The sequence below is a fragment of the Thermobia domestica genome, chromosome 1, assembly GCF_964235325.1.
Source record: "Thermobia domestica chromosome 1, izTheDome1.hap1.1, whole genome shotgun sequence".
NCBI lineage: Eukaryota > Metazoa > Arthropoda > Insecta > Zygentoma > Lepismatidae > Thermobia > Thermobia domestica.
Window position 1 is genome coordinate 214,099,222 of NC_137454.1, and position 14,715 is coordinate 214,113,936.

The following is a 14,715-nucleotide window of genomic DNA, read 5'->3' on the forward strand; positions in this document are numbered from 1 at the left end:
TAACCCATTTTCTACGTTCATTCATAGTTTCTCCTATTCTGTTTTCTGGTGTACGTACAAGTATCGATCGGAAATCCCGACATAGTGGCACGCAATCGCAAACTTTCCGTGAACCGAAACTTTTTTCCCGACTGCAAAACCAGCCAGTGAACCAGGAAGCTTTTATTGAAACATTCGAAGAGAGCAGTGGTGCCAGAAAATCCATGCGTATTGTACTTACAACATTATGCAAGTAGTATTTTCGTACTGTCGAGGCCGTTTCTTTCGAGTGGATTCAAAAGGAGACCTCGAAATCCATTTTTAAGAATTCGTTTTTGTCTGAAATGTGACATAGAAACCCTTACATAGGAGAGAGCAGGAGCATTCACTTTCTTCATATCCTTAGCTTGAACTGTTGGATCGATTTTATTTCATTAGCTCCTTATTGTTAACTCTTTCTTGATTTTTGTATAAATTTTGAGTGTTTGATATAAAATATTGCTTGGATATTGAGGTAAAGAGGAGTTGAGACAAATAGTCTATATGTAGGATATAGGATTCTGATGTAGGATATATTTTTAACAATAAAATTGCTCATGATAGGTACATTATGTTTGTTGTTGCAGTTAGGCCCAAGCTGGTGATCCCAAAAAGGCAACTAACTACATGTGGTCACGCAAATGTCTAATTATAGATTATAACGTAATAAGGAGAAAATCATTTTTAAAAAATAGATCTTTCTTGAATAAATAATAAATAAATAAATAGAAAGTTAAGGCAGGAGGGGCAGGGCCTTTCAACTGGCTTGTGGTACGCATGCCTTCGGACGTTAATGCTAGCTTTCTAGTAGACTGAGCTTGCTAATTCTTTAAGTAGCTCTTAATTGTCCTAACAATGGGTGCCGCAATGCGAACGTCATCTGGTGAAGTGTCAGCTATCTTTCCTTTAACCAGACCCCCGGCACTACTTGATTTCGATGATCACAGAAGAAGCAATTTTCCACAGCGGCTAGGCCGTTGGAGTGACGGTCCATATCAGCGTAAAGCAAGTCATACATACACAATCCAAAAATACATGTTTCATCAATGTGCAATTGATGTGCAGGACATGCTCTCAATAGGATTTTCAGACATGCTTTGATTTTAAGGTGGGTTCAAGTTAGGCAAAAGATAGGCCTTGATAACAAGAAACACGAAATGCTTTGGCGAGAAGTCGAAAGTGTTAGGAACTGTCAGCATCACGATCTCTCGTGTTCGGGATAACGCGTGCTGTGATGTATTTTGTCACGGTATATTTCACGTTTATTTTTCTATCTACAAACGTGAAACAGAACCTCACAACACGCGTTTTGATGGGAAAAAACGAAATATACTCTAACAAAATACATCGTAGGACGTAAATACGTATTATTCCGAACACGAGGAACTGTGATGCAGACGTTCCTAACACTTCGACTTCCCGCCGAAGCATTCCATGTCGTCTGTTGTCAAAGCTTACCTTTTACTACTTTGAACCAATCTTGAAATCAGAACATACCTGAAAATTCTTTTGAGAGCATGTCTGTGAATTATACGTTGTAGGGAATTTCCTGCACACCCATTACACATTGATGAAATATGCATTTTTCGATTGCATGCGTTAAAATACTAAATAATACTTTTGATAAAGTGGATACTTTCAAATATCTAGGATCAATATTAACAGAGGAAAATCATATTCACGGAGAAATTAAATGTCGACTAAAAGCAGGGAATTCGTGTTACTATTCGGTTCAAAATCTCTTGTCGTCGCGAATTCTGTCGAGGAATTTGAAACTTAAAATATACAAAACGATAATCATGCCTGTTGTTCTGTATGGCTGCGAAACATGGTCACTTACTCTGAGGGAAGAACATAGACTGAAAGTATTTGAGAACAAGATCCTGAGACGAATATTCGGACCCAAGAGGAACGGGAATGGGGAATGGCGGAAACTTCATAACGAGGAACTACATAATTTATATGGTTTACCCAACATTGTTAGGGTCGTTAAGTCTAGGAGGCTTAGATGGGCGGGTCATGTAGCTAGAATGGAAGAAAGTAGAGACGCTTTCAAAGTTTTGATTGGAAGACCAATCGGAAAACGACCATTAGGAAGACCTAGGCGCAGATGGGAGGACAATATTAAGATGGATCTCGCAGAGATTGGAATACAGAGTAGAAACTGGATGCAGTTAGCTAAGGATAGAAGTCAGTGGAGAGCTTTTGTGAACGCGGCATTGAACCTCCGGGTTCCATAGGCCATAGAGTTAGTTAGTTAGTTAGTTGTGTATGACTTCCTTTACTCCGATATGAACTGCCACTCCACTGTTTCCCGAGTTCGAAATAGCGCGTTTTGAAATCCTATGAACTTTTTCTCTTATTTTGATGTGAGGAATCACCTCTTACAGTTCGTTAGTATAGTTCATTAACATCGTGTATATATATAATATTGGGTGATCTATTATCTTGGGACGCCATTGTAACATATAAACTAATAGATAACAAAGGCTAAAATTTTGTATGATGATATGGCGATGAGGGAAATGTTGTTGAACATCTCTCCAAAACCACAAGATCAATAGTGTTGCCACCCGCTTTTTCTTACAATCTGCGTCTGATTATTACATGTTTTAAACCTACATGTTTACGATAATTTATAACACCACAGTATTTATTCAGTTCTAAACTAGGGACGCCACAGTATCTCATTCAAACTTACAAGTATCATTATAATACATTTTGAAGGTTTTTTTTTTTTTTTTTCATTTTCTACCTAATCCATGTACAGTGTCTATTTGATGCAAACTGATTTCCGCACGAAATGGAAAATTTGATACCATGTGATTCTTTTATTTCAACATGATAAATTTCTTCCATTCTGATCCTGGTTTTTCGTGCGCAGAAATCGTTTTAATTGCGAGAATGGTCTATAAGCATAGCGAGATATACAACGACAGTTTTGTTAAAAGATGCTATTTCTTCTGATTCTTAAAAGTTTAAGTAAATCTCCACTGTTGATAAATCTTTTGGTAAATCAGGTTTTACTGCAGTATATGAAAGAGACGGCATTTGGTGTATATATGTTGATACACAATATAATATGCAAACATTAACAAACAGTAACGAGATTATTTAATTCGATCAAAGCGTGGGTGTGGGGAAGAATCGAGAGAAGTAGGTGAAGAGAGGCTAACTTCAAAATGATAGAGACTTTTTTTAATAAATGAAATTGCCTTGGTAGGGAGTGTGATACAAGACGAAAGAGGTAGGGGAAGAGTATTGATGCTAATATATTACATTAAAGAGTAACTCTTGGTGCAAAAGGATGAGATCAATGGAGAGCCGTTGTCCATCTTCTAAAGTTGTGGCAGGTAACCTCCAGTGATGGCAGAATAGTTACAACGATAATAGGACACATCAGTATTTGATCTAAATTCTAAAGTACTTGTCTACATATCTATCTATCTATCTATCTATCTATCTATATATATATATATATATATATATATATATATATATATATATATATATATATATATATATATATATATATATATATATATATTCGGCCTTACCTTACAGGAAAGGGTAAAGATGTTCTCGTCCTTATTTATTTATTACGCTCATTTCTTTACTTTTAGATATTTTGTATTTTATTCCTCTCGATATGAAGAATAGGCACACATTGTATAAAATTGCATACATTTTATTCCATCTAGTAGTTACCATATTCATTCAGAATGGTTCGCAAACTTATGTCCAAACTTAAGCAAATGGTTCCTCTGAGGAGTTTATCAATATATACACATTGTTTCGGAAACATACAGAGCGAACCAAAAGACACGGCACACGCCGAAGGATTAGGAAGAAGAGGCAGACAGGCCATCAGTGAGCCTGAGAGACACGTTGGTATGTTAGAAATAGTGGAAATAGCCACCAAAGTACTATAAGTGTGATTAAACGGAGGTAGATGGTATGACAACGTGCGCTAGGACCAAAATTTAATGAACGTATCATTGGAAATGTTACACATCTGTCGGGAAAAGACAGCGACATATTTGTACAGTATGGTGTTCACTTCTACTCGCTAACATCTCAGTTCGTACATGTTACATTCATTGGCACCTTTTTCGTGGACATCATATTATCTAATGAACATATTGTCGAACACTTGGCACAGTATGGAACGGAACGGCGCGGTATCATGTATATGTTGATGTAGAACTTTTGTCCTTAGAGGTATCATCTCCTGAAGTTTGAACATGCCTTTTCGAGCATCGTGTATATAACATTTAAATCAGCCAGAAACTGCATCAAACTGATTAATAATGTTAATTTACTGGCTTAAATTAGTTCAATACTTTTACAGGAAAGCCTTGTTGTTGTAATATTGTTAGAAACTAAGTCACGAAAGTACTCATTGTAGCAGGGGAGTATTTTCATGCAACAAGTAAGATACAGTATTGCATTGTTTTGCTAACGCATCGCCTTTGAAGCAGAAGCGAGCATTCCTTGTTTGATCAGACACTTATATCATCTTGATATGGTGTATTGTTGACGTACACTTTAAAGAGCTTCAATAGCATCAACAGGTGGTCGAAAAAGAATCAATAATATTGCGCATATCAGATTTTTTCCCTCTCCGCCGTGGTTGATGAGGCAGGAAGTTTCCCAATGTTGGTATTTGTAGTAGTTCGTCGCTTGGGCTAAAGAAGACAACATATTGAACGAGCAAAATCAAAATATCCGGTTCAGATTACAATGATGCCCATACATTAATGATTTAATCAGAACCTATACCTGGCTAGTACAGTGGAGAAGTTTAACTTAAGTACAGATGTACTAAGCGATTCATGCCTTTTTCTACTTTTCCTTTTAATTGTTTGGCTGCATTCCCTAAAGAAAGACATTCGACCACGCCCCTTATTCCTGCGTCACGTCTCCTCGGAGATATTCTCGCCTGAGCTGGCTCATCCCAGTGTTCCCCACTACAGTTGTTCATTTATTCTGCCAGTTCATGTGTTCTCCACAAGAGTGCAGCAGTGTGGTGATCTCTTTCCTGTTCGGTTCTTGAGTCGGTCGTTCATAGTGCATGACTTCCAATAATTTCACGCACTACATAATTGACATGAATGGTACATGTGTTTGAATCAAGCTGAAACTTATTTCGGATGTGTGTGTGACCACCACGTTTTCTTGGGATGCTATACCGGAGTGCTAGTGCTCCGCTTTGATGCCGGTAGTTTCCAGCGTTCTCCGAAGAGGTGAAAGGTCATGAAACTTCAGCTTGTAGTGATAGAAACTGGAGAACGATGGAGACGAGCCTTGTTAAGGTAAGAGAAGGTTTTTGTAATTCATTTTCTCTATGTAGAATCGAACATTCGAAGTTGTGTAATCTATATTTCATTTTTAGGATTACCTCATGCTATCGCTGTTAACAATTTTCTTTTCTTTTTTTTTTTTTTTCGTCTGGCTTTATGGGAAACAAAACTTTCTTTCGTTCTAAATAATACTAGAATCTGATTTTAGTAGTATAATTATTTCTTCATATCCTTAATCTGTGTGAGATTTCTGTCAATAATTATCTTGCCCATAGGAGTTTGTGGTAAACTGGTATCCATGGGTTTTCTCAAATTTCTGCCGTTAGCTCCTACATTCTCATTCCATCAGCTCCTTCATAATTATTCACTTTCATTCGTCATCTGTCTCCTTTAGCCTAAGGTGCATGAGCATGGGACGTAAAACTAAAAATTGCTTCGTATGTATACTATTTTGTGTTTTGTTGCTATGGGATCACAAATAAATTCGTTGATAAGCAAGTTTTGAAATGGAAGGCCAAATATGGTATTTTGAATTTTTCTGTGTTACTCATAAATGTAGGGATAATAAATAACTTGTGTGTAGTCTGAGCCATATCTTTTCTACATCTTTTCTTAGAATAGCAATCACTCAAGAATGTTTCCCAGTTAGAAGAAGGAAAACATTTCATGAGCTTTTAACGAGATTATAATCTTCAAGTAGAATGGGAACGACCTTGAATACAATTTTTAGTTCATTTTGGGATTTTTGCACGCACCTGTGATGCGACGGGTCCGTGGTTCGACTCCAGGTCATGTTAATTTGTGTTGCACAATAACATGTCCGTGGGTTATCTCGGTGTTCTCCCATGTCAACAGGTCATATGGTATAATCACTCTTATTAAACATCAGTCTCCTTAAACTTTTAGAGCATATACGTTCAACGTAAAACTAGAAATTTCATTTCATTTCATAATGGAATTGTCATAATATTCGACGAGAAATGTTAACGGCATGCTCCGTCCAATAAATTGAATGACTGATTTAGTAGCCAATTAAAATAATAAATCATGCATTTATACTACTCGACCTGACATCACGCATTATCTTTCGAGCTTAGTGACTTATTAACCGAGATCTTAAACTATGTCAATAAATGGTTTAGAGATAACATACATTAAGTAAGATTAAGTGTTCTATTTAATATCAATAAGTGCATTTTCAAGTAGTTATGTGTTTTAAGAATTATATTCCAAAACAACTGGATTTGGGTAATCTCTGTGGTGAAATGATAAGGTTCGTAATATTGTTTAACATCCTATTATTTTGAGACTTCTTCTATGATGAGATTAAAATTTCTACAGTAAAGTAACCGTATGATGTTTAGATCAAAACTATTGTCTACCCATGTTCTTCGCCCAAGAAGGTACCGGTAGTTATACGATGTTATGAACACACACAACGAAAAAAATATACAGTAATAATGAATTTTACATTATATCATTATACTAAAGAACTTTAAAAAAAAAATTAATGAAAATGAAATCTTTCAGTTTTACGTCCCACAATTATGCCGGGTAGGCTAAAGGAGGTGGTGATGATGAGAAATTAATGCAGTGGTGGAATGAATAAAATGGAGCAAAACGGGAGAACTCCGAGAAAACCGACGAATGCAGTGTTGTCCACCACGAAGTCCACTTGGCGCGAGCAGGGATTGAACCAGGGATCCCACGCACCAGAGGTAAACGCTTTACCACTGAGCCGCCGTGCCCCCAAAAAGTATAATGCAATGTTGTTATAGTAGGTATAATACACACAGTATTGCTTCTATGTAATCTTGAAAAAAAAAAAAAAAACTACAAATTGTCGTCCCAGTAACAATTTTTGCTTCACATGGCTATTTCTTTCCTCATATCTTGAAAAAAAAAAGTGTATATATACAGGGTGTAACAAAAAGGTACGGCAAAATTTCAGGGGTGGATTCCTTATGGGTGAACAAGCAAAAAAGTTTATATGACCATCGTTACAGTGTTACGGCTGTTGAGCTGCTTCACAGTCAAATACATTCTGGTTGCCCCTCAATGGGACTCAATTTAAACCTCAATAACTCAGTCCCTAATTAAGTTAGGAAGATAATTTTGGTGTCAATGTCTTCCAGAAGGATGATGCTTTCTGCCTATATGAATTTTATGTATGTGGGGGGTACCACGGCGGAAGGAGGAGGGTAAAGTACTGCCTTTTTTGTTTTTGCATCAGGATTTTAGGGATTGCATTCCTTCCTCTTTGGGGAGACACTCATAAAAATTGATATGTGAAGCAATGAAGTAGTCCATTATATGGTAATACACGCCATATTCGTAGAACAAGTCTTACGTCAAAAAATGAGACTAAAAAATTGGCCAACTTTGCTCTCTCCCTCCTCCCCCATATAAGCACAAGTACAGTCCCCTACATGTATAAAGTGCACATCAGCGGAAAGCTTCGTCCTTCAAGAAGACATTCATACAAAAATTATCTTCCTAACTTAATTAGGGACTGAGTTATTGAGGTTTAAATTGAGTCACATTGAGGGTCGACCAGAATGTGACTATTTCACACTGTCAGCCGGCTCAATGCCCATAGCTGTAACGATGCATTTCCCGACATATGGCCATATAAACTTTTTTGCTTGTTTACTCATAAGGAATCTACCCCTGAAATTTTGCCGTACCTTTTTGTTGCACCCTGTGTATATATATGCCCATTTGTCATTTAACCTGAGACAGATGATTAATGCCAGTAAATGATTGTAAAATTAAATTTTGTACTATCACTGGGAATCGAACTCAGGAATACATGCACCAGAGGCACACGCACTAGCCGCTAAACCACTGGGGAGAGCTGCTATAACTTGGAATGTATTTCTCAATGAATTAATGATTTTCAATATTTTAGTATGTGTTCTATCCACACTTTTCTTATTCTATCGTAGGTTATCCTAAGAGGTTGAATATAAAATGAAAGTAGATGCAGATCAGATTTTGTCTGTGTATATACAGGGTGTTTCAAAACAATACCGACAACGTTTGGGAGGTGAATCCTGACACCAAGATAAGACAAAAAGTATAGACCAACCTGGGTGCACAAATGCTTCCTTTCGGAGTTATAGGCTGCCGAAAACGTGAAAAAATGAACTTTAAAGGTCCATAGCTCCAAAACTGTGGGGCCTACATTAGTCAGGTCAAGAGTACTAAGGAACTAATATATGCTCTGTCCAAAAATACATGCTACAGAATCCTGCAGTACTTCCGCAGCATTTTTTATAGAGGTAGTTAGTGAGTACTTCAAATTATAGGGTCTATGCGTGTAGCGAAACTCTTAATAGAATTCCTATTAGAGAATGAAGATTACATTGAATGGTATTTTTAGTGTACTGGATTTTATTTAGAGATCATGGACAATACTTCAAATCTCAACAAGTGTTTCTATTCTATAAATATTCACAGAGCTGTGTAAAATAAATATCATTTTATATAATGCTATGTAGATCCAAATATAAATCACAGATGACAGGATAAAGCTGTATTTCAGATTGCCTTCAAAGCTGAAGTTATAATGTTGCGGTTATAATTTTAGTTTCACTTTCTTAGGTAACGCCGAGGTTATGAAAGATTGGGTTTATTATTAATGTGGACTCCGAACACGACAGAGGCTTGATTGCAATTCAGTTGGCGTGTACATAGACCATTATGTAAGATCAATCCTACTAGTATAGGCCGTTCTCCATCACCCTATCTTGCCTCCAAAGACCCACGCCACTTGTCTTAGCAAGTAGGATCCGAACCATGGAGATAAATAGATTTGGGGAATCAGCTGTGAATACCATGATTGCATGGAAATCATTGTACCACTTTTCTTCCAATTTGATGTTACCTGATATAGGCAATCCGCATTTTATACGTTTAAAAATATGTAAAATGTTTCTATTAGTTTGACGAAGGCTGAATAGCTGCAGCTTTTGCTTTCTGTCACTTATTCATTGAACTATTACAGTGAAACCTTGTACATATTTAATTATGTGTATCTTTTCTGTGTGCACTGACAGTTCTTTGTCGTTTCCGTAACTTCCGACCTTGCAATAGTATCAATGCTCCAGGAAAACTCCTTCCAATACGTCCTCGTGGGAAGCGAATACACAGTGCTTTTGCAAAATTAAAGAGCTCCACTTTCGATTCTCGTTATCAATTCATTGTAAGATCTAGTTCAGTGACATTTAATTGAGTGTTCTGCCTTCCTAAGCCACGTTTACAGTCGGGAAATTAAACTTGAATGGATTTCTTACTGTGTTTCTACTTTATTTGCAATGCTCTGGTAATGAAAATATTGGATATTTGAGAACAGTAGTATAATTCATTAGGCGAAAAAGTGAAGTTGCAGAAGTGATTAATATAGCTCATTTACATATTTCGTCTGTTCAGTTTAGTATGGCATGTTTTTAATACTGAAAATCGTGTCCCAACCATGCAGGGTTGTTTCACTTATTGTCAAAGTAAAACTTATCAAAAATCATGTCAATTTTTCTCTTAAACATCTTCAAAGCACAATTAATGCCTAATGCCTATCTAATAGATTTATATAATGACGAATGTGGAGTTGTTACGTTTTAACACATTATATTGCTACAATAGTATTCTCCAACCGTGCAGAATTGTTTCTTGCTTTATAGAGTTGATTCCTTATTAGCATCGAAGCTATGTGCAAGTGGACCTACAGTAAATGGATTTCAAACCAAACGCACTCACAAAGTTTTCTTTATTTCTTTTAATTACAAATTACTGTACTTGAGGCCTATTCAGCTACCAAAAATTGTCAATTAGCTATTTACTGCATTTAGTGTACTAGTTAAACAAAGTATCGTTATGTACTCAACATCAAATAGGCCTACGTAGAGATACAAGAAAGAACGTAACGAATAGAAGGAGCGCATGCAAAGCAAGACACAATATTTTTCACACTCCAGGTTAAAGACGAGGGAAATACCTTCTTCATTATTTTCCAACCATTTGAAAAATTGCAAACGCTATGTGCATGTTTTTTTTGGAAGTTATCCCATTTCCTCTCATTTTCTTCATTCCACCATTTCATTCATTCTCATCACTATAAACAGGGGATTCACAAAAAAAAATTAAAAAACACTTCATACAGGACACATAAGTTTGGCCCTCCACTGTACAACACGTGTTGCGGTTGCCGATCGTTTTTTGTTTTCAATGTGTCATGTGGACCTTCATCTTCCGCCAGCAGTAACCAGTAGTAGTTCACCTGTGAGTGTCGTGGTGTGAAAGTGGTGCGGAAAAATGGGCGACCTGACAGACTTCCAAAGAGGCATGATCGTTGGTGCCCGTCTGGTTGGAGCTTCAGTGGCAACAGTGGCGAACATTGTGGGGGTATCGAAATGGACTTGTGTCCAATGTCACGAGTGCACACACAATTCATGGGCAAACGACGTCTGAAAAGCACAAAAGTGGTCGAAGGCAATCCTCTCAGATAGGAACCGGAGGGCATTAAAACGGATTGTAGCAGCTAAAAAGAAGACCACTGCAATGAAAATTACGTCTGAACTCAAGTACGGCTTACAGAACCCGGTTTCATCGAAAACAGTGCGACGGGAACTTCATAAAATGAAAATTCATGGCAGGGCCGCTATCGTCAAACCCCTGGTCACAGCAGTAAATGCGAAGAGGCGTATCCAGTGGTGCAAAGGACCACAAGGCGTGGACTCATGAGCAGTGGAAACACGTAATGTGGTCCGATGAATCGACCTTCACCTTGTTTCCAACAACCGATCGTTTTTACGTATGGAGACACTGTCGCAGGCCTATGATACAGACTGTCTGCTCCCAACTGTAAAGCATGGGGGTGGTTCTGTTACAGTTTGGGCAGTGATATCGTGGTTTTCTGCAGGTCCTATCATAGCCCTGCATGGAATGATGAATGCTAAGTTGTATGAGGCCATTTGGGTGGACCAGGTTCTACCCATGGCCCAAATATTGTTCCCTGATGGTAATGACATCTACCAAGATGATTTGGTACCCTGTCACGCTGCAAAAACAGTGAAATCATGGTTTGAGGAGCATGATTTTTCGTCCCACTCATATATATGTACGAGGACCACTACGAAAGTTTTGAGATACGCATTGTTGTGGCACAGTATTTGAATTCCAACAATTGCGTTCGGTAGTGGTATCCAGAGCGAAGAAGCGAAGCAAGTTTCAACTCGCCTCGCTTATCGGTATGGTCGTATCGCCTTCACTTGTTTGTTGATGTGAGCAGTATTCGGCTGTCTAGAACGGAGCTCGAAAGGGAACATTTTCGGGCAATGATCCTTTACATTTCAAAAGTGGTTTGAACGAGACACAAAACCTTGACCGTTTGCAGGGTGCATCTTGGGACCTTGCTCCTTCCCGTGCTCCAATTTGTCGGTGGTTTGGTGAATTCAGAAGAGGCCGGACATCGCTTAAAGATGAAGAGAGAGCTGGACGTCCGGCAACAGCTGTGTCAGATGAAAACATTGCCGCCGTGGAACAAATTATTCGAGAAAAAAAATCCTCGAACAACTTTCAAGGACATCGAATCTACAGTGAATATTGGATCGCAAGTAACAAAAATTCTTCATGATCATCTTCGGCTCAGGAAGGTTTCATCTCGTTGGGTGCCTCACACTTTGAACAGCAGAAGCGCATGCGTGTGGAATGGTGTGAATAAATGCTTGCAAAATTTGATGGAGGCAATTCTCGACGCGTCTCTGACATTGTTACTGATGAGGACACTTGGATCTATCAGTTTGACCCTGAAAATAAACGCCAGTCTACAGTTTGGATCTTTCCAGATGAAAATCCACCCACGAAAGTGAAGCGACCGCGAAGTATGGGGGAAGAAGATAGTCGCAACTTTCTTCAAATCTGTCCATGTTTCAACTGTTCCATTTGAAGAACAAAGGACTTTACTACTCAGTGGTACACCACTGTTTGCCTAACAAAAGTGTTCCAGAAGCTTCGGGGACGGCGTCCAAGAACTGGATTGCGTGGGATCCTGCTTCATCATGACAACGCGTCCGCACACACGGCCAACATCACAATTCAGTTTTTAGAATCTATGTAGATAAAACTTATGACTCATCCGCCGTATAGTCCTGACCTGGTCCCTTGTGATTTTTTTCCTGTTTCCCAGGATCAAAGATCGCATGCGTGGGAAGAGATTTTGCAGCCCTGAAGAAGCTGTAGTGGCTTACGAGAATGAACTTTCAACACTTGAAGAAAAAGACCCGCAATACTGCTTCCAAAAGTGGTTTTCGAGGATGCAAAAGTGTGTACAGTGTAATGGTGAATACTTATATAGGGTTTGTCCTGAATGAAACCAGACTAAGGCTGTGGAACTAGATGTATAGAAAGTAATATAAACTTCAACTAATAATCTTCAAAATAATGCCCACCGGCATCTGCACAGTGCTTCCAACGATTCTGCCATGTAGATAAGCTCCCTGGAACTCCTCTTGTGAAATGCTGTTCAGGGTCCTTGTAACGGCAGCTAGAAAAGCTTCGATAGACTCGAATCGACGTCCTTTGAGGTCTCGTTTTAGCCGGGGGAAGATGAAAAAGTCACACGGGGACAGATCAGCGCTGTAGGGAGGTTGTGGAAGCGTAGAAATATTTTTTTTTCTTGTCCAAAAACTCCTGCACAATCCTTGCCGTGTGACTGGGCGCGTTGTCGTGGTGCAGGGTCCAGTTGTAGGCGATGTCTCTTCGAACGCGGGCGACCCGTCTGCGGAGTCTTTCGAGAACCTGGACGTAGAAAGTTGCGTTCACCGTCGCTCCTTGTGGGACGAATTCGTTGTGGACGACGCCTTGAGCGTCGTGGAAAACGATGAGCACTCGCACAACGTCTCACTCAACACTCGATTCACATCGAACCACTGCTCGCAGCAGACTCAACACTTTTGCGTGGTGTTGCTACGGTCCCCCGCTACCTTTCCCGGCAGTTAGTTTCGCAGCGCGACGCGAGAGAGCGCCACATCAGAGCTAGTCTGGTTTCATGCAGGGCAGACCCTGTATACATATATATATATATATATATATATATATATATATATATATATAATAGAGAGAGAGATAGACAGACCTGAAATGAAACTATAAGCTCCAGTGTGCTCTTTTTTTTTTAAGTAACTTTGGCATTCTACAGATTGTCTATGCTGGTAGCTCGTTTAAAAATTTGTCCACAGGAAGCTTTTTACTAACACCTGATGTACTTGAACCTGAACCCACAAAGTGGGGGTGATGTATATATTTCCTGAAAGCTTGGGTCAAGGTAAGATCAAAACCGGTTACCGAAATTGGGGAGGTCTCATAAGGGTAGCACGTTACTCATTTTTATTAACATCTTTAAGCGTCTCCATAAGGTCCATTGCAACCCCCAAAAATCTGAAACGGTGAGACAGATATGACAACAGAAAAACATGTATTCCATCATTTCAAAAGTACAACGTATGAAAGTAAAATACTCGCTGAAATAATGGAAAGGAAATGACTCGCTGCCATTTTGCATGGACCCCGTCTGGGATCCTGAGGTTGAAACTGGGATATTTCTATTTTCCTTTGATACATTGTAGTTTTTTGTTTTGTAATGTTTTGTTTCCTTTTTACACATGTCTCATCGTTTCTGATTAATATGAGTGGCCATAGACTTTTTTCCATCAAGAGTCGAGACTTGTTTCCTCTTCTTTCACTTAATGTAAGCTTTCATACGATACTCAACTTGAACCCCTTCCAATTTCAACATTTTGAGTTGGACCCAGTCTTGGACCCTGGAACATTTTTTTTTTTTTTTTTTTTTTACTTTGAATCATTATACTTTTGAAATAACGACATATCCGTGTTTTTGTTTCTACACCTATCCCACCGTTTCAGATTCATACGAGTGGCCATAAACTTTGCAATGAAGATTGTATTGATATTTTGACCCACCGCTATTTTGCACAGGCTTATCGTAGGGAGTCGCGACTTGATTTATCTTCTTTTATTTAACACCAACTTTAATACGATATGCAAGTTGACCCCCCTTTCAATTTAAAAATTTTGAGTTGGACCCCGTCTGGGATCCTGCGGGGGACTGGGACAATTTATTTTACTTTGATACGTAGTACTTTTGAAATGATGAAAGACATGTTTTTCTGTTGTCATATCTGTCTCACCGTTTCAGATTTTTCGGGGTCACAACGGACTTTATGGACACGCTTAAAGGTGTTAATAAAAATGAGTAATGTGCTACCCTCAAGCGGAATGTTTGAGACCTCCCCAATTTTGGTAACCAGTTTTGATCTTACCTTGACCCAAGTTTTTAGAAAATATAAACATCACCTCCACTTTGTGCGTTCAGGTT

At 38.6% G+C, this 14,715-nt stretch overlaps 1 protein-coding gene across 4 annotated transcripts in view; it reads left to right on the forward strand.

The window, feature by feature from the left end:
* LOC145693608 (phosphatidylcholine:ceramide cholinephosphotransferase 2-like) overlaps positions 1-14,715 on the forward strand; it is a 391,824-nt gene that overhangs the window by 242,828 nt on the left and 134,281 nt on the right. The window contains exon 1 of one of the 4 annotated variants that reach the window (XM_081769771.1): positions 5,059-5,333. The exons of the other annotated variants lie outside the window; for them this stretch is intronic. Coding sequence (XP_081625897.1) covers positions 5,275-5,333 — 59 coding nt within the window. The 5' untranslated portion in view covers positions 5,059-5,274. Of the gene's footprint in view, positions 1-5,058; positions 5,334-14,715 lie in introns of those variants that run through there. 4 annotated transcript variants of the gene reach the window in all.